Source organism: Xiphophorus maculatus, chromosome 13, assembly GCF_002775205.1.
Source record: "Xiphophorus maculatus strain JP 163 A chromosome 13, X_maculatus-5.0-male, whole genome shotgun sequence".
Taxonomy (NCBI): Eukaryota; Metazoa; Chordata; class Actinopteri; order Cyprinodontiformes; family Poeciliidae; genus Xiphophorus; species Xiphophorus maculatus.
The window spans coordinates 15,512,076-15,538,055 of NC_036455.1; the positions used below are offsets into that span (position 1 = coordinate 15,512,076).

The 25,980-nt window shown below is 39.8% G+C and overlaps 1 protein-coding gene across 2 annotated transcripts in view; it reads left to right on the plus strand.

The window, feature by feature from the left end:
* Positions 1–24,880, plus strand: part of st3gal1 (ST3 beta-galactoside alpha-2,3-sialyltransferase 1) — a 111,967-nt gene extending 87,087 nt beyond the window's left edge. For both annotated transcript variants that reach the window (XM_023345415.1, XM_023345416.1), the window contains 4 exons: positions 13,663–13,842; positions 21,230–21,275; positions 21,376–21,495; positions 22,759–24,880. In XM_023345415.1, coding sequence (XP_023201183.1) covers positions 13,663–13,842; positions 21,230–21,275; positions 21,376–21,495; positions 22,759–22,932 — 520 coding nt within the window. In that variant the 3' untranslated portion in view covers positions 22,933–24,880. The remainder of the gene's footprint in view (positions 1–13,662; positions 13,843–21,229; positions 21,276–21,375; positions 21,496–22,758) is intronic.
* The last annotated feature ends 1,100 nt before the right edge of the window (positions 24,881–25,980 follow it).

Consider the following 25,980-nt stretch of genomic DNA (forward strand, 5'->3'; position numbering starts at 1 on the left):
TTTTTTGAATTATTATTTTTATAAATGTTATCTTTTGGATGCTGGCTCTGCTTTATGTCTGTACGGAGATAAGACTTACATTTCCCACTCAAACAAAGAGCTTTTATCTTTAAAATGTGAAAATGCAGCTGACTTTATCGAGCTAAAATTGAGATGGCGGAATCGCACTTCATGTCCTTTGTGGCCCCGAAACACGCGGCGTAGCATAGATAAGGGAGACAAATGAGAGCAAAACAATAAACACAACTGGCCTGCTAAACGCTCGCCTCGGGAACACAAACAATTAAGCGTGAATGGAAAGTGCAACACAAGGATAAAGAGATGGAACAGCAAATAAATCAATGCATGAAGACCACAGTGGTACTAAACAGGACTTAGTCGTTGCAGGACGGTGGACTGCAGACACACACACACACAAAACGACCTATTTGACCTGCTTTTAAATGTCAAGAACATGACAAGTGTCTGTATGAGAACAAGTTTGCGTGAATATGCAGAAGGTTTTGGTTCGGCCTTTTTGTTTTATGCAAAACTAGAGGAGCGAGTCGAGAGGAGCTGCTGGTTGGTTTGAATGAGGATGTGTTCACATCAACCAGTGATCTAAACACCTGCTCTACTGATGTTCTGTTGGAGATTTGGTGTGTAGGTCGCCTTTTCTTTTTAGCTGAACTGAAACACACCAAATTCTGCAGCACATCTACCTGTTGAGGTTCTCAAAGTCAAGCTGGCATAACTAACCATCTTCTCTCTTCCTTGCCATTTTCTTTTTGTTAAAACTTTTCCTAACTTCCTTATCTAGTTGTAGTGTCGACAAATAGTAGCTGCGTCCCCTTTTCTTTTACTAATGTGTCTGTGTGTATATATATAAATATATACACACATTTACATTTAAGAGTTGGCATTTTATTTCTACAACTTGACAGCTAAAACCAATGCTAGTCGTTGTTGGCAAGCAGTTTTTTTGCAATTCCAGTAACGTCTCCATGGAGCGCTTTTTACAGTGCCAAATACTTAAACACACTACACAACAGCTATGTCAGAACTGGCCTCCTCTAAAACATATTCACATTTTTATTTTTCAAAGAATGTAACAGTTATTATGTTGTTGAACCGCCACATTATTGCTGTTCTTCTGTATGTTCCCTCGTCACACCAGAGCGTCTTTTATCTTAGAAAAGTGAGGCTGTCTTGCACGTCTCGTCGTCTCATTATTCATATTTACTCAGCTGAATTGAGCATCAGTCAGGCTTAAAGTCTACAAGATGATGTATGCTTTGGCAGAGACCTTCATTAAGATGGATCTTAAACCGTGAAAGTTTAAATTCCCCTCTCGACTCATCTCAGCCAGCGATGAATCTGTGCAAACACGAAGGTTTTGCCCTCGTTTGCGAGAGCGTTATTACCGTAATGAGATGTTCCTGTGAGGCGACAAATGGCCAGAATGTTTTTTTTGCAAGCGCCACCTACACATCAAAAACATGTTGGAGAGCAGATAACCCGCGCTTGGGGCCAGCAAGCAACACCCTGAAGCTTTAAAAGCTCGTGTCCAGTTATTCCTCCTCCTCTTTATTGTTATTAATGTGTCCCTAAAAATTCAATTTAGGTTTCTCTTTTTTATGGGCACTCAATCAACTCTGCAATCAGGCCTTTTTCTTTGCCCAGTGGACCTCATTGTAAATCAAAGAAAAACGCAGGTCAACGGATTGATTGCCGTTTGGGCTGCAGCAACACATAAAAAAAATAAATAAATAGTGTAAACACGGCAGAGCCAGAAGGGTGGACGTGGATGCTTTCCACGTGCGGTGTAGTGTTAAACATAGCTCTGTGTAAATGCTAACCCAAGGAGCCATGGAGGTTGCAGAGAGGCGTGTTGCCCTAATGCTAACGGAGAACACTGTCAGGCAATTGGCTTGTTTACATTTCATCAGGGAATAATTCAGCAGGTCTACAATGCAAATGCCTTAGTTAAACAAAAGGGGACGATAACAGGGATTTTTCCATCAGCGTTTTTAAATAACTCAAAGCTGCCGGCTTTCTGCAGACACTTTAAGGATGAGCTTATAGGATCGTGTGATCGACCCTTTGCCTCGTTTGTTGACCCCTGAGGTCCCCGCTGAAAATAGGAATGAGGCACATTACCACCATGAGGCACGGCAAGGTTTTTAAATTTTGAAAAGCTTTCAAATTTACCATCACGCTGTCTCTGGTACTTAAATCGAATTAGAGTTTCTTTGACTGTATGGAGCAGAGAACACTGTAACGTGTGGTTACTGGTGCTCTGCAAAAATCAAAAGTTGTTTGGTTTTTTTTGGTCTACTTTCTAGTACGCTTGAAATTAGACAAAACTAACTCGCAAGAGTTAGTTTTGTCTAATTTCAACTAATAAAGTTAGTTGTTTTATGCTAATAATTCCTTGTAAAAAGATGTTTTTTTTACATATCTGTTGAAACTGTCTCTGTGTTGTGACAGCATGGTATGATACAGATAATCTATAAAAAAAGAAATCAAGCTCCACCTCCTTCTCCCAGGGCTAATTGGAGGCAATCAATCAGAACCAGGAGGAGCGTCTTAGTGCTGTCAATCATAATCTTGTGTGGCCCTGTTCAACGCCTCCATGCTCTCTGCTACACTGCAGCTAGCATTGCCTGTGGTGATTGCTAAGGCTAGTTAGCATGTGCACCAATGACTGCAGATGAGCGATTGTTTCTCCACCATTAGCACATTCCGCAGCGAGTACACGAGGATGATTGACAGCACCCCCTGACTATGATTGGTTGTTTTTGGTCAGGAGGGGGATATTTTGTTTGACAGAGTGACTGTAACAGACAGCTATGAGGGGCCGTTTAGGACAAAATTTACGTTTTGTCTCTCACACACTACCAAAAAGTCTCGCATACTCCAAAAAAGTAGCCACGCACACTCCAAAAAATTACGTTTTGTCTCTCACACACTACCAAAAACTCTCGCATACGCCAAAAAAGTAGCCACGCACACTCCAAAAAATTACGTTTCGTCTCTCACACACTACCAAAAACTCTCGCATACTCCAAAAAAATAGCCTCGCACACTCCAAAAAATTACGTTTTGTCCCTCACACACTACCAAAAACTCACGCATACTCAAAAAATAGCCTCGCATACTCAAAAAATTACGTTTTGTCTCTCACACACTACCAAAAACTCACGCATACTCCAAAAAAATAGCCTCGCATACTCAAAAAAATTACGTTTTGTCTCTCACACACTACCAAAAACTCTCGCATACTCAAAAAAATTACATTTTGTCTCTCACACACTACCAAAAACTCACGCATACTCAAAAAAATAGCCACGCACACTCAAAAATTACTCACGCACATTCAAAAAATACTCAAATTGCGTATACACACACTACTAAAATGTCACACACACACACACAAACGTTAACTTTCTCGCTCACATACACTGTACTAACAGCTCGCACATTCACAAACGTTAACTTTCTCGCTCACATACACTACTACCAGCTCGCGCACATACACACAAACGTTAACTTTCTCGCTCACATACACTGCTAACAGCTCGCACACACACAGACGTTTATCTCTCACATACACAAGACTAAAGTTGAACACACACACAGTACTAAGACTCGTTTTATGTATGTGTGAGAGCGAGACTTTTTATGTATGTGTGAGAGCGAAACTCTTTATGAATGTGTGAGAGCGACACTCTTTATGAATGTGTGAGAGTTGTCACGGAAGAGGCGGGGCATAATTTTTGGATCAAACTGCGCATGCGTAGATCCTAAACTATAAGTTTCGATTGTTGACTCACTGTATGTTCTATTACTTAGTATATTTGTGCTTTTAAATATATATAGAACATTTAACTTTCTTGTAGATTAAATGTGCTATAGAAATAAATGAATCTGATTGATTGATTAAAAAGAGCAAAATTGCTGTAGTAAAACGTAATTTTTTGGAGTGTGCGTGGCTACTTTTTTGGCGTATGCGAGAGTTTTTGGTAGTGTGTGAGAGACAAAACGTAAATTTTGTCCTAAACGGCCCCTCATAGACAGCTGATGTTTAACACCAGAATGAATTTTAAGGTTTGACGGTAGTATAAGATTAGACATGTAAAAGGTCTGCTTTACTAAATATCTCTATGTAAGAAAATCTATTTTGATACAAGAACATCATAAATACTGTACAAGATATGATGCGCAGTGTTTTATATAATTATTACCCAGCTGAAAGTGCGCAGGCTTCTCTGTAAAGACCAGCTGCGGTAGCAACAGCAGACTGAGGATGTGGAACCCACAGAGAGCTGAAATGCCGCTGACCTTTAAAGTGCTGCCTATTACATGCTGTGCGATCCAGCTGCACCTTCAATTGTTTGGCCATGTCATGAAACGCAGAGATTCTTGACACCGGACATTTAAAGTGGAAGTGAATATTAATTAGGCCAACAGTATCCGAGAGGCTGCTGGATAACAAACAGCCATGACATTAAAGCTGCTGTCGGTTACCGGTCGCCATGACACCATGCCGTTGTTGTTCTGCACTTCAAAAACGACCCACTACAATCCTGACTGCCCCCCTCAATGTGTTCTAAACATTTCTCAGCACTATAAGGATGAGTCGGCTCTACCTCTGGGGTAGCGATGCACGTCCTGTCAAGTCAGGAGTCCTGAAGCGGACCACCAACAAAATTTAGCACCTTAAAATATAATTGTTTGTTTTGACAAATAAATGTACCATGCAAATATTTCTATCATTTCTAAGTCTTAAAGTGGCAGTATTATGTGTTTTCCTGGCACATTGTGCCATTTTACAGCACAATCAAGTAACTGCTAACTTCAGTTATCAAAATGCTGTATATATCAAGTACAACTTAAAAGAAATTTTACTTTGTAAGTTAACACTTTGAAATTGGGCCTCTATCTCTTTAAGAAGCTCCCGCTCGTTCTGAAGCTCCGCCTTCAGGAAGTCATCACAATATCGTTCCTCTATTAACCCTTTAATCACGTTTCAGTTTCTTGAAAGAGCAGAAGTTTTTAAAGAGACGGAGGCTCAATTTCAAGGCGTTAACTGACAAATTAAAATTTCTTTTAACTCATATTTACTACATATAGCATTTTTATAACTGAAGGTAACACAGTTGATTGTGCTCTAAACTGGAACTCCGTGCCCGGGAAATGCAATATGCTGCCTCTTAAAAGTAGTCCAGACTAAAATAAACTGTAATTCGTGGCACTCGATCATCTAAATTGCTGAATCCTGACATTTGAATTCAAAAGTTAATTTTACAAAACACTGCCCCTTTAAGATTTGGGGGAGTTTTTTTTTTTTCTTTTCTTTTTTTACATCTTAATCCATGTCCCAAAATTACTACTGAAGTCCACCAAAATCATGAATAAATTGGCGGTGTGGTATGTAAAGTTCACATACCTCTGTGACCTTCTGGACCTTAGTATGTGTTGTACACAAACCCTTTTTCTAACATCATTAGCCACTGTAGTGAACACTATTAAAACAGGAAGTAGTAAGCGTAGCAGCGACTTGCTCTGACAAGATTTTTTTCTGTTTTTTATGGAAACTCCAACATAGAGAACAAGGATCAGATCAATTCTTTCCTTTCTGCAATGAGGATAGCCTGAAAAAGAACCATGTCAGCGTCTTTCTGCTGCTAATTTATTCCGCCTGCCTCTTCAGAGCTTCCAGACGGCCGTTTTTCAACACCAGGACCGTCTGTGCAGGTGCTGACCATTAGTGGAGATGGTTCGCCATGTTCAAATACATGTCTGTGATGAATGGTGACCAACACGGCACAGTCTGCTGGCAGGCAAGCACTACTTAGCATCAGTGAATTGATGATCTGTCTTCTTCACAGACGGATCATTGGAAAGCGGAAAACAGGCTTTCAGAATGGCTATAAATAAAAATCTGAATGTAAACAAGTAAATTTAAGAGCCTTTCAAGATAAAAATCTAAATCAAATTAACAGTAATAAATAGTAATTTATGACATATATGGTGGGAAAAAAATCTAAAATCCACCAAAAATCTTAAATGATGCAATCAGAAAAAGAAAAAAACATTAAGAGAAAAAACTTACCCAAACTCAACCCTGAATAGACGAGCCTTCAGTTTGTCCTTGAACAAGTTCGGTACACAAAAAAATGTGGGACCAACTTTTGCTGCAGTTACAATCTTTGTTTGCTGATTTTCTTTCCGGTAATCGCAGCTTTTCCGCAAATCTGACCAAATCACATGAACATTTTCTGCATTCCCCTCTTTTCTGACCAATCACTGCAACTCCTCTGATATTGGTCAAAATTACCAGTTTTAGTTGGTCCTTCCTTAATTCAACATTCTGTTTCACGGTATCTGTTGAAAGCCAAACCGAATGAAAGCATGCGTGATGCTAAATGGTAACATTTAGCCTTCCTATCTCTTTTTTTTTTATTTTGTCCAAAAACCATTTTGAGATGTGATGTAGAACTTTTATATCGGATATGTGCAAATCCCACATTTGTCTAAAATGGCTAAAATGTTTTGGGTTTTTGGCTCTGGCTAAAAAAACTTTGCAGTTTTCGTCCAAATTAGCCTCGTAAGCTGAGTAAAGCTGCTGCATGCAGCATTTAAGTTAATCATTTAGATTAACAAATAATATTTAGTCAACCTACTGTCAGTATAATATATTAAATTTGGTAACAAGAATATTAATGTTGCTGTTACCCACTTTACATGAATAAACCCGGTTCTTTTTCAGTTTTGTTTCCATTGACCATATAATTGCGCGTTGACATTTCAAAAATAAATTTGTTTATGGGAAACATGGCAAAGTTGAAAAAAACTAATTTGTCAATAAAATGTTTTGGTGATGGGATGAGATGGTCTTCATCAAACTGATGGTCTGTATCAAAACTGGCTTATTTGGGCGTGCTGTGGTGGCGTAGGGGATAGCGCGACCCACGTTTGGAGGCCTTGAGTCCTCGACGCGGCCGTCGTGGGTTCGACTCCCGGACCCGACGATATTTGCCGCATGTCTTTCCCCGTCTCCTTCCCCGTTTCCTGTCAGCCTACTGTCATTTAAGGGACACAAGAGCCCACAAAAGACCCCCTGGAGGGGTAAAAAAAAACTGTCTTATTTCACAAAACTAAAATGGAAACATTTTTTGCATCACAAGAGTCACATGTCGGCCCTGTCGGAAACCATGAAGAAGACGACGACAGGAAGTAGTTGGCAGCGCCATGTCATTGACAAACATGGCGCTGCATGTTTTTCAATGACTTGTCGCATGAACAATCTTATTTAGGTGTGGTTTGAACTACGTGTCTTATTCAATGGAAATGCAGTTGCGAAATTGCGTTTATTCGACATAAGTGGAACATTGACAAAGTTCTGCACACATTTGTAATGGAAACGCAGCTACTGTTTCTTTCCGCTTAACTAAAGGAAATCTTTCCTGTCACTACGGAGCAAAGAGTCAGAATTGTCGTTTGGAAAAAGTTGCACTAAAACCAGTCGTTTTAGGTTGCAACGATCACAGGATGATGCTCTTCGTTAGTTTTCCTCAACACGGAGCTTTTTGTATCTATGTGAAAAGTTTAATTTGCACCTTTTTTTCTTTCTTTTTCCCCCACGTAAAGTGTGAAAAACTTGTGGCCGATGTTTAAATTGCTACCTTTCAGCAACAGCTTTCCTCTTGTGCTCCTCAGAAATAGCCACATCTCACTGTCACATCACACTAAGCTATTAGTGTTGTTGCTTTTTCTTTCTTTTTCTCCACTGACTCGATGTTTGCTACACCACAGCAGTCCCTTTCTGTCTCTTTGCGTTTTCAGCTTCAACCCGCCTACTGAGCTGCTGCGCTGCACAATAGATTAATCATTTTATTAAAATTCAATTTGGTGTTTAGTCATGAGCGTGACCCGTGTCTCGCGGGAATATTCATTAACAGTAACTGACAACAAACTCAGCAGTCATGACAAGGAGACATAATGTGCGACTCCAAACAAGACACAGGCATCATCTGTGAGGGTGATGGCTGAACGAATGAGCAGCTAATACTTTAGCCAGGCAGGTGGGCTGCAGTTTAAAAGACACGTTAGCTGTTTGGGCCGTAAATACAATACAGGAAAAATTATTCATCAACAAAGAAAGATTAATAATCCAAGTTTGTGCCTCAGAGTTGTGCATTGTTTTGTTTTTTATCTAAAATGAACACAGGAATGTTTTTTTAGCGCCAATCTGTTCGTCATCAGATGAGTATGAGATGAGCCAGTGTAGATGCGAGAAAAAGAATACATTTCTGCAAGAAAAAAAAAATCCCAGGAATTTTGAGATTAATCTTAGAAGTTTTCTACAAAAATATTGAAAATGTCTGCGCTTCTAAAGTTGAAAATCTTCTAGAAAAATTTTTTTAGAGAAAATTACATACTTTGAACATTTTTGACTTTTGTAAAGTTTTAACTTTTGAGTTTTGTTTTCTAGAAAATCTCTGAGATTAGTCTCTAAATTTCTGAGTTGTTTTTTTCTAGCAAGTTTTCAACTTTTCAAGCTCAGAGATTTCCATGTTTTTTGTTTCTAGAAAATTTCTGAAGATAATTTCAAAATGGCTTTTTTGTAAAAAAAAAAATTATTTTTAAATTAAAAATTGCTACTTTTTTTTCTATCTGCAAAGTCCCTACTACGCTGTTGTAAATCAGTGTGAGTTTAAATTTAAAAGTCCCACAGTGGATCTTACACTCAAACTTCTGTCACCTAAACAAAAATAAAAATGGAAATTATAGAGTTCAGACCGTTCCAATGAGCCCTTTATGTCTTTAACAGTTTCTTTAAATTCACCAGACAGTCCTGCAGTTGTCAAGGCGACGATGCTGTTTTTAATTATGACTTACTGCTAAGCAAAAACCTTCCTTGCTAAAGATTTTTGAAGGATTGAGCCACATTGTTATATCAGCCTGTCTAGATTATTTTAAAATCCTTTGTGCTGGCTCAGATCAGTCATCCTTTCCCCATTTGCAGCTTGTAGAAAATGCTGCTGCTGGTCTGTTAACAGGAAGTAGTGAACAAGAAACAGTTGAAACCAGAAGTTTACATACACTCAATAAAAACACCTACATCATTTTTATCCACCGTCTGAAGTTAAATCAGGCCAAACTTCTCTTGTTTTAGGTCAGTCAGAATGACCAAAATTATTTCGATTTGTTAAAAGAAAATGTCAGAGCTCTTTTTTTTTTTTGTCATTTTGTTAGAAACCTTTTTCTTATGTAATTTTGCACAAATATCAGCATAATGTAGAATGAAAATCAACCCATCCTGAACATGAAAAAAGTTCAATAAAATGGTGGTACTTTAAATGTGACAGCAAATTGTTCCTAGTTGATATTTATCAAATAATGGCTCAAGTCATTTTTTGACACAAGTTTGTTTTGGTTTTTTTCACTTTTTTCTGCTTAAATCATCTTTTGGCATTAGAAAGTGGGTGATATTTTTTTTTGAATTTTTTTTTTGAATTTATTTATTTTTTCCCCAAAATCACTTTTGACAAAAAAATAGACTTAGGAAGGTGGCAATATAATAAAGTTAAAAAAAAAAACGTTGGTTTTGTCAATAAGAACATGTAATATTTGCGCCTCTGAATGACTTTTTATTTGTGTGACTTAAAAATGTCTCTGGATTGTTTTGGCGTTTTGCGGGTTAAAAACCTCTGTTTCCAGTGCATAAGCAATCCAATTTATTAGCTCCGAAGGGCCAGAACATCCATTTATTTTGTTTCAAGTCCATCTGCCGTGAATACTTTTCTCGAGCCGGGGCAGAGAAGCAGACGGCCGAGGTGATGTAGTTGAATATTGAATGAACCAATTTAAAATATCTACCTCCTTAGAGCAGTTGAAACACACACACACACACCCCACACACACACAAGTAACTGAATAAGCATCCACAGAGTCCACTTATCAACACAAGTGAGGGCGTCTCTTAGTGCCCTCAGAGACGGGAGTTATTCTTGCATCGACCCCTCTGGCAGGAAGCGGAAGGATGCGTGCGTTCTTCGACAGAGCTCTAAAAGCAGGAAGGCGAAGAAAAATTCTTGGTAATTTCCATCCGTCGGCTTCAAATGAATAACGTGTCAGTGGCCCTGAAAAGACAATAATGAAAAGATTTAACAAAGAAGGCTTGACACTGACTCGCAGTGAAGGTTTTTGAAAGAAAAATACAGATTTTATTTCTTTTTTATTTCATGAACGGGAGAGATTTACAATTACACAGCCGAAATTCCTTATTTTTCAATGTGTTCTTGTCAGCAGAGTTGACGCACCTTAAGTTCTCTGAAAAAGCTTAGTGCATATGTGACCAACTCGAGGCCCCGGGGGCCAAATCTGGCCCGTCACAGCTTTTTATGTGGCCCTTTAAACTCCTAATTACATCAATAAGTCCTTCCAGTTTTTCTCAAATCTGCAAAATTCACACGAAGTCAAGTCTCCACTTTTTTTTCCTCTTATTTTACTGCATTTATTTTTCAAAATTGCTCAAAAACATTGAGTTTAAGTGACAGTCGCCTCAGCCTTGCTTGATGTCAAGTTATAATTAATAACGTGAGTAATAAAAAAAAACACATTTAACATCATACATTAGTGCAAATATAAAAAATCCTTATAGACATTTCTAAATTGGCACCAGGAAATCTGCAAATCTGATTGCAAAAAAAGAAAAGCATTAAAACAATCACAAAATTCTGGAGGAACAGCTATTTATTGATATTTTAATATTTTAACAATTTAATTGGGTTTTATCAAAATATTCAGTCACAACCGGTCCTTCAAGAACATTCAGATTTTTGATATGGCCCAAAATGAAACTGACTTTGATGCCCCTGCCTTGGCGCCATCACTTCACTCTTTCATACAGGCAAAAACTACGCCTAGGCGTGGATGGTCAAAATGAAAAGTTCATTTAACAGTTATCACTGCCATGTCCTTGCCATCATACTCCACCAAGCTGTTACTGATTCCAGATCTTTGGCTGCTCTTGCAAACTGTCCTTTTTGATGCGTCTGTGTGTTCATAAACAAAAGTTAAATCATCAAGAATGCCCAAAAATGCTGTTAAAATGTCCAAAATGAAGCTTTGTAATCTTGCTAAAGCTTTGTGTTTATTCCCTTTTGTCCTTTCTAATTACATTTCTCCAAACTTCGATGTTCCATGTTCCCAGTCCTGCTGATTTTCATTTTGCTACCTCGTTGAGGTTTGCTGTAATAACTCTCCACTTGTGGCTTTATACCTCTTTTGACAGCACCAGGTCTGTTGCGCAGATACAACCATATCCTTTGAGCGCAAGAATATGTCACATTCAAGGAATGTGACATATTGAACTTGTCATCAACAATAAATAGCCTTGGCCAATGATTCCTCTCGCCAGCGATTGTTCTGACAGGCCCAGGCTGAAAATGTCAGGTTGTTATATAGCCGTCATCTCAGACTCGGTAATGAGGGAGATGATTCTGCTCAGGCCAGAGCTCCCAAATAGGTAACGCTAGTCACACAAGGGGGTCGGACTCGTGTTTCAGGCTTTGTGTGTCACTTCCTACTTGTGACCGAAGCCAGCTGCCATTGTCAAACTGTATTCCCGCCAATTACTGTCCCAGTTTGAGAGAAAATTGTTGGGACAATAATGGGGATGCCTCGGCTGCTCTGCCAAGAGGTAATTGCCTGGCTCCATACGGACGCTGGATTGTACCAAGTCGTTTTTTGGGGTGGCGGAACAAGGTGATGGAGGACAATTTAAGCATTTTTCTCTTTTCTGTCTTCTTGTATTTTTTTAATGTAAAATCTGTGGCTCTGCTTATATTAAAAGTATCATACCAGTTTAACTTTTCTACATTTTGCTATGTGACAACCACAAGGTTTTAGGAGATTTTATGTGCTGGAACTACAAAAAGTAGTGCACAATTGTGAAGGGGAATAATACATGTATCATATCTTCTGTACATGGTTACAAACATTTGTTAAAAAGAGAAATGTTGTCCACTTATGTATTCAACCATCTACACCACAATACACTTCTGACACAGTCTGCAAACTACCAAAAAAAATGGCTGTCCGTCTTAACGGCACGCAGCAAATTTGGCAGAGTTAAATCAACACTGTGCTGAGTAAATTTAACACTCGAAGGGGTTCAAATGAAACCAATTTCTTGTTGAAATAACTTTGAAAGAGTTAAATTAATACCAATTCTGAAAAGGACAAACTAGACTTTGCACAGTTGCTGTGCTTCCTTTGACTATATAATTGCACAATTTGACATTTAGAAAATAAAATTGTTTAATGGAAACACATCAATTTTGAAAAAAACAAACAAAAACAAACTCATTTTCCGATTTCTGACTGTGTATTCATCGGGTTATTTGGCAAAACTGCAGTGGAGACACTTTTTTTTGCATCACACGAGTCGCTTGATGAGCAACCGGATGTTGCTGCTGGCGCAAACCACAAAGACGAAAATGACAGGAAGTGGTTGGAGGATGATGGCATGGGATGTTTTTTAGTGACTTACTGCATGAACAAACTTATTCACGTGTGATTTTTTTTTTTAAAATTACGTTTCTTATTTAACAGAGTCACCGCAATTGCCAAATTTTGTTTTTTCCAACATCAGTGGAATATTGACAAAGTTTGGCAAACATTTGTAATAGAAACATGCTGCTAATGTTGATTTAACTCTAGTTGTGCACTCTATAAAGCTAGTCTTTATAAGACTAAGCCCTTTGGAAGGCCATGTAGAAGAAGTTGCTGTGATCATATAAGGCCAACATGGAACTTTTCTGAATAGAAAGTAATACAACTAAATGTAGTGTAGTCCAAGAAGAAAACCTATTGGAGGATTCTCATCTGTTGGGTGTAAAAGTTGCAGGACAGGTTTATGTTTTGAGTTCTCAAGAACTAAATCCTAACTGTGTCTCTAAAATGCTCTCAGACCAATTTGTCAGCAGCTGCATTTCCGTTGACCATAAATCTGTGCAAATTGGGATTACGAAAATACATTTGCTTAATGGAAGTGCACCGATTTCGAAAAACCTTGAGGTTTTCCAGTCGAATGTTTTTGCGCCGGGATGAGCTGTATCAAAATGTGTGTATTTTGCAAAACTGCAATAAAAACACTTCTTTCGCATCACGTCAGTTTGCAGCTGCAGCGAAAGGTAGTTCTGCAAGGCGTTGGAAAAAAAGGGATGGAATGCAAATGCACAACTCTGTTTCCAGATTTTATGGGGTAAAAAAATTGCAAAAATCTCCTATTTTGTGTTGGCCTCTCACATCAAACTGCAAGCAAGATTAAAGAGTGGGGTTATAATGTAAGAAAATGTTAAAAATAAAAAAATAAAAAGCCCAAAAATAAAAAGCCCAAAATAAAAACGCAGCAATATACTTTTGCTGTGTTTCATATCTCCCTAAGTAGTTTAAGCAAGTTGGAGGGAATCTTATTAAGTAAGACACAAACTCTTTTTCTGAGGCCTGCTTGTGTATTTATTTCCCATCTTTGATAGTTAAAGACTCTCTGAATTGTCCAGGGACACAGGAAGATGACAAACTCGATCCATAAATGGGGGGGAATAAAGAGAGGAGATGTGAGAGAAACGGCTCTTGAATGAAGGATGTTTTTGTCTGTCCCTCCAGGATGAACCAGGCTCCTACCAGTGGATTCGAGGAGGATGTCGGAACACGCACCACTCACCATGTCATGTACCCAGAAAGCGCCATTGACTTGGACAACACCACCAGCCTGGTTCTGATCCCGTTCAAGACTCTGGACCTGCAGTGGGTCATCAGTGCTCTGACCACTGGCGCTATCACACAGTAAGAGCTGTGGGAGAAGCTGAAGCTCCACTAAGCTACGAGTTGGTTTTCAAATATGAACAAAAGATAAAGTGAGACGTAAAAGTAAAACCCAAGAAATCAGCTAAATTCAGCGTCAACAGGTCAAACGGATTAGAAATCATGTTAGAATCGGTTTCTACACATCTGTGTTTGGTATTATCGCTGGAAAAGCAATAAGGCAACACAGTAATTATCTGTTCAGAAATTTGTGTAACAACATGATCAGCAAAAATTGAGTAGGTTTATTCATCCTACTTTTTTTTTTTTGCTTTGTTTCAAGTTTTTGTTATAATGAATATTTTTACAGGTAGTCATTAAGTAAAACAAAAATGTTTGTTTCTCTCTCTCGGTGTGAGAAGAAAAAAAAACAAACTAGTTTTCATTACCCACTTTCTCACTGCCAAGCTGCAGAGGCATCATCATGCATGCTGCATGTATCTCACTCCCAGAACCATTGCCACTCCTCTAACACCAGATTGCCATCCAGTCACACTCTCCTGCTTTTTCTATCCGTCTCTTTGCCACAACGAGGATAATCACTTTGATTATTATCTTTCTTCTTCTTCTTCTTCTTCTTCTTCTTCTTCTTCTTCTTCTTCTTCTTCTTCTTCTTCTCTTCTTCTTCTTCTTCTTCTTCTTCTTCTTCTTCTTCTTCTCTTCTTCTTCTTCTTCTCTTCTTCTTCTCTCTTCTTCTTCTTCTTCTTCTTCTTCTTCTTCTTCTTCTTCTCTTCTTCTTCTTCGTCTCTCTTCTTCTTCTTCTTCTTCTTCTCTTCTTCTTCTTCTCTTCTTCTCTTCTTCTTCTTCTCTTCTTCTTCTTCTCTCTTCTCTTCTTCTTCTTCGTGTGAGAGGAGGGTGAGTGGAGAGCGGAAGAAGAGTGAGAGAGAGAGCGAGTGTGTACTTTTCTATCTTTGTTTGTCTTACTGTTTTTCACTAGGTGTTTTGTTTTTCATTTGTTTAATTGTGTTTTTGTGTTAGTTGGTCACGTTTTAGGGGGGTTTTTCGTTTAGTTTAGGTGTGGCCGTCGGGCGTGCCTGGCTTGCCGGCGTCTGACGGCAACAATGGTGGGTGTTGTCGGTGGTGGGTTTTTCTCCACGCTGACACGGAAGAACGGTATCAAGGTGGGTGCTGGTTCTCCGTGCAGCGTGGAGGAAGTTTGTTTGGCTGTAGGGGAAATGATTGGACACGGGAATATAAGGTCGGCGGCACGAATGAATGGAGCGGTGGTATTGTTTGTTGCAAAAGTGGAACATGCACAACAGGTGGTGGAAAAAGGTGTGTCGGTGAATGGGTTATTTTTACAAGTTACACCGCTCACGCTACCAGCCACTAAGATAATGTTGTCAAATATACCCCCTTTTATCAGCGATGAGTTCTTGATAAAAGAATTGTCGAGGCACGGCAAAGTGGTGTCACCGATCAAAAAAATCCCTTCCGGGTGTAAATCACCGCTACTGAAACATGTTGTTTCTCATCGGAGACAATTATTCATGATTTTGAATAAAAAAGATGAGGAAATGAATTTGCGGTTTCACGTTAGAGTGGATGATTTTGATTATGTGCTGTTTGCAACATCAGGTCAGATGAAATGCTTTGGATGTGGACAGGAGGGCCACGTAATAAAAATGTGCCCGGATAAGGCAGAGTCGGCCAGGCCGGATTCAGAAAAGCAGCAACCCGCTGCTGCTGAGCAGAGTGGGGGAACAGGCAGCGAGGTTGTTGTGGAGGGAGAACTTGCTGCTGCTGCAGCAGCGGAGAAGCCAGCTGCTGCTGAAGCGGCGGGGGAACCCGACGCCGCGGTGGGGGATTTGGGGGCAGCGGAGGAGGTGGTGGTGGAAGCCACTGTTGAGGGGTCAATAGAGGATAGTAGTAGGAGTGTGTATGCGGAAAAAGATGAGAGCACGGTGGTGTGTGGAGGTGGGACAATTGGTGATGCAGGTGAGAGTGTAGAGGGGGGAGGAGGTGATGTACAGGAAGAGCAGGAGGGAGTGCAGGATGATGTGGAACATCTAGTGTGTGGAGACAAGGGGGAGAGAGGGGAAGTGCAGGCGCATGAACAGGTTGAAGGAAAATATAGTGAAAAGTCGGTTAAAGGAGGTGGAGAAGAGAGGGATATGGGTGGGGCGGAGAAAGAGATGGATTTAGAGGTTTGTTATTCAGCAAAGAGGCGAAGCAAAAGGAGAAATGTGGTTACTGCTGAACAGGCTAGTAAGCAAGCTAGTAAGTTAGCTGTAGAAAGGAAAGAGGTGTCGGAGAGCAGTGATGAAGAGAGCTGGTTTTCCGACACCAGTGAGGTTTCAATGTCACAAGCAAGCAAAGAACCAAGGTACCCGGTAGAATTATTCAAGACCTTTTTAAAACAAACAAAAGGATTAAAAGGAATAAAACTTGAAAGCTATTTCCCTGATCTAAAAATATTTTATTTCTCTGCGAGGCATTATGTAAAAAACAAAGAGGTGTCAGGTTTTACAAATACAGAGGTTTTTAGGTTAAAGAAAATAATGACCAAAGCCAGAAAACAGTTTTAATGATGCACAGTAACTTTTTAATATTTTTAATTTTTTAAAATTGTTTTTGGCATGTTGTCTTTAGCCTTTTACCCATCATGGATTCTTTTAAGATAGCATCTTTGAATCTTAACGGGGCGCGGGAGGCAAAAAAAAGGGCATTAGTGTATCAAATGTTGAATCAAAAAAGAATAGATGTCATTTTCTTGCAAGAAACGCACAGCGATCTTTTGATCGAAGCAGACTGGAGAAGAGAGTGGAGGGGGGAGGTGATTCTGAGTCACGGCACCTCCAAGAATGCAGGAGTGGGCTTTGTTTTTTCTAAAGCTTTTATCCCGCTTTCTATTGAAACTGAGCACGTTATACAAGGGAGGTGTCTCTTAGTAAAGATGAAGTTTGATTTTTTTAACATGGTTTTTATTAACATCTATGCTCCAATCGTCAATGCAGAGAAGAAATGTTTTTATGAGAAAATTGGGGAAAGATTGGAAAATTGTGAGACTGAAGATTATGTTTTTATAGGTGGGGATTTTAATTGCACAGAAAACGAGTTTTTAGATCGTAATCACGCAGAGCCGCACCCGGCAGCCCAACATGTCTTAAAGCAGCTGGTCTCGTCTCATAGCCTGGTGGATGTATGGAGGAGGATGCATGCAGGTTTCAGGCAGTATACATGGTCCCACATCAAGGAAGGTAAAATCTCTTTAGCTCGTTTAGATCGTTTTTATTGTTTTAAGCATCATTTTAATGTGTTTAAAACATGCCAGATCGTACCTGTACCCTTCACAGACCATTCGTTACTTTTAGGAAGTGTTTTTATTAGAAACATTTTACCGAGAAGTGCGTATTGGCATTTTAATTCTGCATTGATATACGATCAGAGTTTTAAAGAGGTTTTAACTTATTTTTGGACCGGTTTTAGAGAAACAAAGGCTGATTTTAGTTCAATCAAACAGTGGTGGGACTATGGGAAGGTCCAGATTAGACTGCTGAGTCAGCAGCACACTGTCAATGTCACTCGTGACATCACTGAATCTATCAGAGATCTGGAGATGAGTATAGTGGATTTGGAGCGACTTAGTGACACCACAGGAAATCGAGAGTATTTTGAAGCTCTCAAATCAAAAAGGCTAACTTTAGCCAACCTGCTGGAGAGTAAGGTACAAGGCGCGTTGGTCAGGTCCCGGATGCAGAACATCACAGAGATGGATGCTCCCTCTGGCTTTTTCTTTGGTCTAGAGAGGAAACAAGGTCAGAGGAAGATGATCCACTCATTGCTGTCGGACACGGGGCAGCACCTGAGCGAACCGGGGCAGATAAGGAGGAGGGCTGTGGAGTTTTATCATTCTCTGTTCCGGAGCGAATATGATGAGAGTGAGAGAATGATGGAGGAGTTCTGCGAAGAACTACCTCAGATCTATAAGGAGACCAGTACCGATCTGGAGCGCCCGCTGGGCATACAAGAGCTCCACACAGCCCTCCAGAGCATGCAGGGCCAGAAGTCCCCGGGCGTTGATGGGCTAACAGTCGAGTTTTTCAAGGCCTACTGGGACCTTCTGGCCCAAGACATGCTCGAAATGTACAACGAGAGTCTAGCCACCGGTTCGCTCCCCACATCCTGTCGCAGGGCGGTCATCACCCTGCTGCCAAAGAAGGGCGACCTGCAGGAAATAAAAAACTGGCGCCCCGTGTCCCTCCTCTGCACGGATTACAAAATCCTTTCGAAGGCTCTGGCCACAAGACTAGGGAAAGCCATGGAGCAAGTCATCCACCGGGACCAGACCTACTGCGTCCCCGGCAGGTCCATGGTGGACAATGTCTATCTAATTCGGGACATTTTGGAAGTCTCCAGTTCATTGGGTTTACAGACAGGCTTGATTTCATTAGATCAAGAAAAGGCGTTTGACCGCGTCGAACACGACTTCCTCTGGAAAGTAATGAGGAGGTTTGGGTTCGGCGAGGGTTTTATCGCCAAGATCCAGGTGATGTACAGTGACATTGAGAGTGTGCTGAAGATCAACGGTAGCCTGTGTGCCCCTTTTAGAGTGTGTAGAGGCGTCCGACAGGGCTGTGCGCTCTCGGGGATGCTCTACGCACTCTCCCTGGAACCCCTTCTCTTGAAAATACGCTCAGAAATTCATGGTCTGGTTTTACCTGGTTTTAACAACAAGTTGATTTTATCCGCCTATGCTGACGATGTTGTTGTTTTTATTAAAGATCAACATGATGTCAACATTTTAATCGAGATAATAGAAAAATTCTCCGTCTTGTCTGCTGCGAAGGTGAACTGGGGAAAGACCGTAGCTTTGGCCGTGGGCGAGTGGCCCGGTGGGCTACCAGTTCTCCCTCAAAGACTCCAGTGGAAGAGAGACGGTTTTAAATATCTTGGTGTTTTTTTAGGTGGAAAGGATACTGTAAAAAGAAACTGGGAAGACTTGGAACAAAAAATACAGAATAAACTGGCAAAATGGAAATGGTTGCATAAACAAATGTCATATCGAGGAAGAGTGCTGGTTCTGAATAATTTGGTGGCGTCACAATTGTGGCACAAGCTTGCTGTTTTAGATCCTCCATCAGGACTACTAGTAAAAATACAGTCAGAGATGGTCAATTTCTTCTGGAACAACCATCACTGGGTGCCGCAGTCCGTTTTGTTTTTATCCAGAGAGGAGGGGGGCCAGGGCCTTGTCCACCTGGCCAGTAGAGCCGCTGTTTTCCGGTTGCAGTTTCTGCAAAAGTATCTAACAGGATCCCCTGTGTGGAGGGATGTGGCCAGCTGCATTCTGAGACGTGTAAATTTTCTAGGGCTGGATGCTGCTCTGTTTTTAACAAATTTTAGCCTTTTAAAGTTAAAGGGAATTCCTCAATTTTATCAAAGCGTTTTTAGATCGTGTGCATTTTTTAAATTGCACAGACCAGATAAGAATAACTCTCTGTATTGGCTTTTAGAAGAACCTTTGATCTGTGGAGCAAGATTGGATGTCAGCGATAATGCCGTTCCGGGTTTTTCTGAAGTGTTGTCTGAGTCCAGAACGGTAACTCTACGGCAACTGATCCAGGCGTCCGGACCGGACTTTGATAATGCCCAGGAGGTTGCCTCGGTCATTGGAATACGGTCCGTCAGATTGACGAGGCGCTTCTTGGAGAGGGTGAAAAATCGGTTGACCGCCGAGGAGAGGAGGCTCCTACAATGGTACGAGAAGGAGGAGTGCCTGCCGGATTCCACTGACCCGTTCCCAGAAATGTTTCTGGACCCGGATTTTGAGGAGGACAGTGGTCCCCTACTGCAGAGCACAGACTCGAAGATGGACCTATGTAAAACAGGTCCAAAAATACTGTATAGATACTGTACAAAACTCTTAAACAAAAGGACCCTCCAAAAAAGAGAAGTGAGTGTGTGGGACAGCAAGTTCGGAGGACAGAAAACTCACTGGAGAACCTTGTATAAGCCTCCAATCAAGAAAAGGACTGGTGACCTTCAGTGGAGGATCCTTCACGGAGCCATTGCCACCAATTCTTTTTTATCTGTCATCAGTCCTGGGGTTTTAAACGAGTGTCCTTTTTGCAAGATGTCCGAGAGTGTTTTTCATGTTTTTATAGATTGTGCACGGTTAACTAGTTTTTTTAATCTTTTATCGACTTTTTTTAGTTTTTTTCATATGGTTTTTTCTAATGCTGTCTTTATCAATGGAGTACATCATAGTAAAACCACTAGTTTTAAATCCCGGATTTTAAATTATTTAATTTCCGAAGCCAAAATGGCTATTTATATTACTCGACGGGACAGAATGCAGGCTGGACCTCAATTTGATGCTGTGACTCTGTGGAAGGTCAACGTCAAAGCCAGGTTGAGGTTGGAGTTTTGTTTCCACAAAGCCACTGGGAATTTGTCGGGGTTTTTAAGCTTGTGGGGTTTTAAAAATGTATTGTGCACCATTTCAGACCAGAAGGATTTATTTTATAACAAATTGTTATTGTGAATATGTATATTTATTTTTTATGTATTGATTAGTGCCTTGATTTAAGGGAATAATGTGACAAAAATAGGTTTATTGTATAATAAATGTTTTGTGAAAAATCAAAAATCTTCTTCTTCTTCTTCTTCTTCTTCTTCTTCTTCTTCTTCTTCTTCTTCTTCTTCTTCTTCTTCTTCTTCTTCTTCTTCTTTTCCAGTACATTTCACCTTTAGCCGCTTCTCTCTCACTTACCCATAATCATTAGCTTAACTACCAGACACGCAGGAATAAAATGGAGCCGCTGCCAAGCAGAGCCGCGGCTGACGAATCGATCACGCCGCGATGTTAGATGGTGGGAGTTTCCGAGCAAATGTGGCTCATAACTGCGGAGTTGTCCCGCTGCCAGAGTAATCCGTCTGCATCATTAATTTGAACTCCACCGGCAGAGATGTCGGCTTCAGCCCGGCGGCCTTCAGATCACTGCGAGTTTTGTCGCGTTTTCAGTGAAACGGGGGCTCCGAGTGTCGTAGGACTATTTGTCCACATTTGCATACTGAGAAGACATTTTTCATGCTAACTAAACATGGGCTCAGCAGCAGGTGCCACACACACCTTTCTATTTAAACATTTAGTGTCTACACTTGGAGATTCACACCAGATGCTCTCGTGTAAAACAAACAAAAAAAACCCCCCAGAAAAGACGAAAAAATTAGCTTTACTTTGGTATCTGCTTCGGTATCTGGATTCAATTGGCTACATACGCGCAGGCTTAATGAAAAAGACACTGGACATTCATTTTATTCACCATCTGTTACCTTTGAATGAAGCCATTTAGATGTGTTATTATTCTGGAGCTCTTGCTTAAAAGGAGGAAAATGACTTTGTGTGTATGTATGTCTCTTGCAGCACATATTTACCAGTTAGGGCCAGGATAAAGGCGAACAAAGATAAGGTGGGCTAAAATATTCTTATTAAACATGTTTTCTCGATTAAAAATGCAATATAACTGAGTCTTTGTTTCTGCTATATTTTTATTTTTTTGTTTATTTCAGGTGTTAATTTATAGTCCAACTTTTTTCAAATACGTCCACGAGTCGTGGCTCGAAGGTCATGGACGATATCCGTCGACTGGCTTCCTCAGCTTGCTGCTTGCTCTCCACATATGTGACGAGGTAAGCGACACTTCTCCGGTCCAGCAGCATCATCTGTCTGTACGGTGCTGTTCTCACGTAACTCATTTTTTGTCCAACAAAGGTAGCAAAATGACATGGATCTGGACTGAGCTACACTGCTTTCCGAAAATATTTGTACTGCTCGGACCTCAGTAATGGCACCGACTGCAAATGACGTCACGTTTGCTCTTTAATTTTTGCTAGCACGCTAGTTGCACAGGTGTTGGGACAAACGGTATGGCAACATTTGAAATGCGTGTAACTTTGGAAGACGACAACGTTCCGGCAACTTCATTTCCACATACTTTGTCAAAGAAACACGATGTGGAACAACTTAAACATTTGTTGAAATTATAGAGGACTTAAAGTGAGCGGAAAGAAGGCAGTGTAGGTTGCTAGCGCAAGGTAATTTAGTGCTATCAGACACTAGATAACTCTGATCAGGAATTTGAGCAATACCCACGTTCATGCTCGGGAATAGAGGTGGGTAAAAACATTGATTTATCAATGCATTGCAATACATTTTTTTCTTCTTCTATGTACCGTGGGAAAAACCAGCCCCTTGTTCTATGCTTTACGTCTCACAGCGAGTCTGAAGTCTTAACTATTGAGAAACGATTACTTCTTGGAGGCGTGGACTTTAAGGTTGGAAATTTCACCCAAAAGCTACCATTTAGCTGTGACGTATGTAATGCTCCAGTTTAACGCTAAGAAACTTACCAGAATTGCCTCCACTCAATATTTGGAAGTGTGGCCAACACGGACTGAATGACTTTGTTTACTTCCTCTGCTGTCATTGCTACAATTCTAAAGCAGCGCAGAAAATCAATGTCGTCGTTCACAACTTCTCCTTCTGTTCGCTGATTGACGGGGCAGAAATTCTTTGGGAGAAATCCAGGTCAATGAGAGAAAGGCCAGATGGAGATGTGAAGGGAGATGAGAATCGAGTTGAATTGTGTAGGAAGGCAGTGACCAGACTACATTGTGACATGTTAACAAAATTGATGGAAATAAAAATCTACCCAAACCTGATTCAAATCTTTGATCGCTGAGAGGCTAACGATCAGGGAAAGCGTTGCCGATATTTTGATGGCGTTGACTTTGTGACGTTGAACAGAAGAGGAGTCAGAGAACTGCATCTTTAATGTAATCGATGTCTTTCCTGCAATTTTCAAGTCAAACATAGTTGCATGTTTTCTTACAATAGCTGAGGGCTACTATTGATGATTTTACATTTTATTGGGATTGCTTTTTCTGTCTCAGGTCAGCGTGTTCGGATTTGGCGCCGACCGGTACGGAAACTGGCACCACTATTGGGAGGAGAACCATTTGGCTGGAGCTTTCAGACACACCGGAGTCCATGACGGAGATTATGAATATAATGTCACCTTGCTGCTGGCGGACAAGCACAAAATCCGAATGTTCACTGGCAGATGATACCGAGCATGGGATGACCGGCGAATGAACGTCACCGAACTTTAAATAACAAAAAATACAAGCAAAATGCTAATTTCATTATGTCTGCAAATATGTCTACTTGACCTCTTTTATACAGGCCGGTTATTTCTTATTAGCTTGAATCTGCTGTCACAGTAATTAGAAACTTTCTGTCAAATGGATGTTTCATTGAGGAGACAAAAAGCAACACTGCCGCTTTCCAGAAGCTTACGTTCTACCGCAGACTGAGCAGCCAGGAGGAAAATAAAGATGCATGCCGTATTAAAATGCCAATGTCACATGATTAAACGTTTCCCTCTGTTTTCTTTTTGTTTTCTCCTAACCAACTTTAATTTTTTTTTTCTTTCTGTGCAACTTTCTGTGGACATCTTAAGCCCTTGTGTTAATGAAATTGAAAGAACAAAGCCGTTCTGTCAGCAGCAGAAAGACAAAGTGCTACATTAGACTCCTGATGTATGCATACGGAGACCTGAATTGCTAAAAAGGCCCATTTGTTTTTGAAGCTGCTAAGCCCTGCGTTTATGGCCAAAAAGAAAAACTAGTGTCAGAACCCTAGTGACTGAGGTGTAAATCTTATTCAGAAATCGACACAATCCGAGAGTTGAGGCGTCTTCGTTTAATGGCCATCATGACAAAGTCTCGGTTGTTTTTATTGCGCCGATCAATCCTGGTATTACTCATTTCCATCACGTTGCTCCTTGCGTGTGTCCTTGCAGATGTTTGATGATCGAAGATCATTCTTAAACTTATCCCCCAAGGAACGCATTTTATTACAATGTGACATTTATAAAATATATATTTATATATAAAACACCCACTGGGCAGCAGCCAGCCTTCAAGAATAACTGATGTTGTTAGCCTTCAAACATAGTATTATCCAAACTGGGAACATTTCAATCAAACAATAAACATATTCCTTTTTTATTATTTTTTACATTTTGGTAATTGACTGAAAGTGGATTCAGTCTGTTATTTTTTTCCCCAAAAATGTTTTCCAATTTAAAAATACAATCTAAAAAGAAATGCATTTACATGCATAGAAAAGTAAGTGGATTCAGTCTGTTATTTTTTTCCCCAAAAATGTTTTCCAATTTAAAAATACAATCTAAAAAGAAATGCATTTACATGCATAGAAAAGTAAATTGTCCTGTTGGTTGTTTGATTGGCTTAATGGGGGGGTGGAGCATAGAACACACTGGAAAATTACATTTTTGACTTGGAAATTTCTCACCAAGCCCTTATCTCAAAATCCAACATGGCTGCCACACTTTCAAAAGATGTTTCATGTAATTCCGAAAGTAATTTCCCTAGTGTTTTTGGCACTTCTGACAATTTATATATCATTCAGTGACATTGTGCATTATTGGTAGGTTAGATCAGAAGTATTCATACCCCCGGCAGATTTAGGTATAAAGTACTCTTAATCGTACTTTCTTCTGATTAGAATTAGCATAGATGCACTGGAGAAGCCATGCTCATGTCCCAACTTGAATCTGACAAAGAAAGTGTGGAGGGAGTTAATGATTAGGGTGATGGAAAAGAGTTTTTTCCAACCTTCAATATAAGCTCCAGCAGACATGGCGCTTATATCGTCGTAAAAACCTGCAAAAATAAAAACTGGAATGCAATTATGAGAAGCTTTTGCTTCAAAGACAAAAGTATTATTACATGTATTATTGAGAAAGGTGTAAATAATTTTCTGCGAGGCATTTTTTAATTCAATCTAATTGAAAAGACATTTTTTAAGATGTATATACTTATTTCAGTTTTTTATTTCTCCTTTGAAGAAATGTATCTCTTTCCCTATCAGAAATTATCTTATTTGAATGAAAGCAATGTTAAATCTCATTATACTAGGGGTATGGATAGTTTTGGGCTTACCTGCGTTTGCCAACATGTTCCTTTGGTAAATAAAAAGGCAAAGCAATATGTTGCTGGTGGCCTGTATTACTGACTCCACACAAATAACTAATCCCACTGACAGTTTAAACTTGGAACTGGAGCAAAGTTTACTTGGTCATGATGTCATTCCAGCTTCTGAGGTAAACGGAACAAACATTCATATGGAGCTAAATTGGGGCCATAAAGTAAGTTCAAATGAAAAAAATAAATAAACTGGGGGGAAAAATAGAATCTGAAAAGTACTTTGAACTTTTTTTTTCAATTTCAAAACATTTCTTTCTGTTTCAAATCTTTATTTTCAGTTTAAATTTTTTTGGCCCTAATTTATCTCCATACCCTTAGCTTTGGCTTAGCTACTCTCCTGAAGTCATCATGTTTAAAAATACTTAATGCACTTTCTAGAACAGCTAAATTACTCACCCAGAAGCTATTTTTCCAATGTGGGCCTTAAGGATAAGAATCACCATGATTGGGTTTCATATGACATAACCTGCAAAAATATGCCTTATAGTGTGCAATTTTTATGTACATAGTAACACATTTGGAATGAAAAGTAGATGTAAGTGCCTTCATGGACAGTTTTTGACATTTATTTTACCATCAAATTCAGTTGTATTCTGATACTTACACATTTGTAATGTCTGTTATTGTCTGTTCTAATTTTTTTTTTTTAAATAATTCAAATGGTATATGCAGTATAACGATCTAAAAGTTACAATTAAGATGTCGACATGTTTAGTTTGTCAGTTTTGTGAGCATCACTCCATGTAGTGGAGGTTTGAAATTAGAATCTACTTGCTCAGCTACTGTATGTATTTAAATATTAATTTCTCTGTGGTTGAGGGGGATAAAAGCATATCCATTCACACTCCACAGTGGGGTTTTTTCCAACAGACTTTTCAGGCACTTAGGTTGGGTGCTGTCTCCTGATTGGTTAAGATTTGCTCCATGTGCCTTGAAACCAAACGTTGCATTGTGACCTGCTTTACATGTCTTCGCAAATCTGTAGAGTTGTCTGAAGGCTGTTGCTGTTTATTTGTTCTACAGGGAACACTGTCATCTAGTGGACAAGCATCACGTCTATTAGGGTTAATAGACCCTATTTTCATCACGTCGATTAACCCT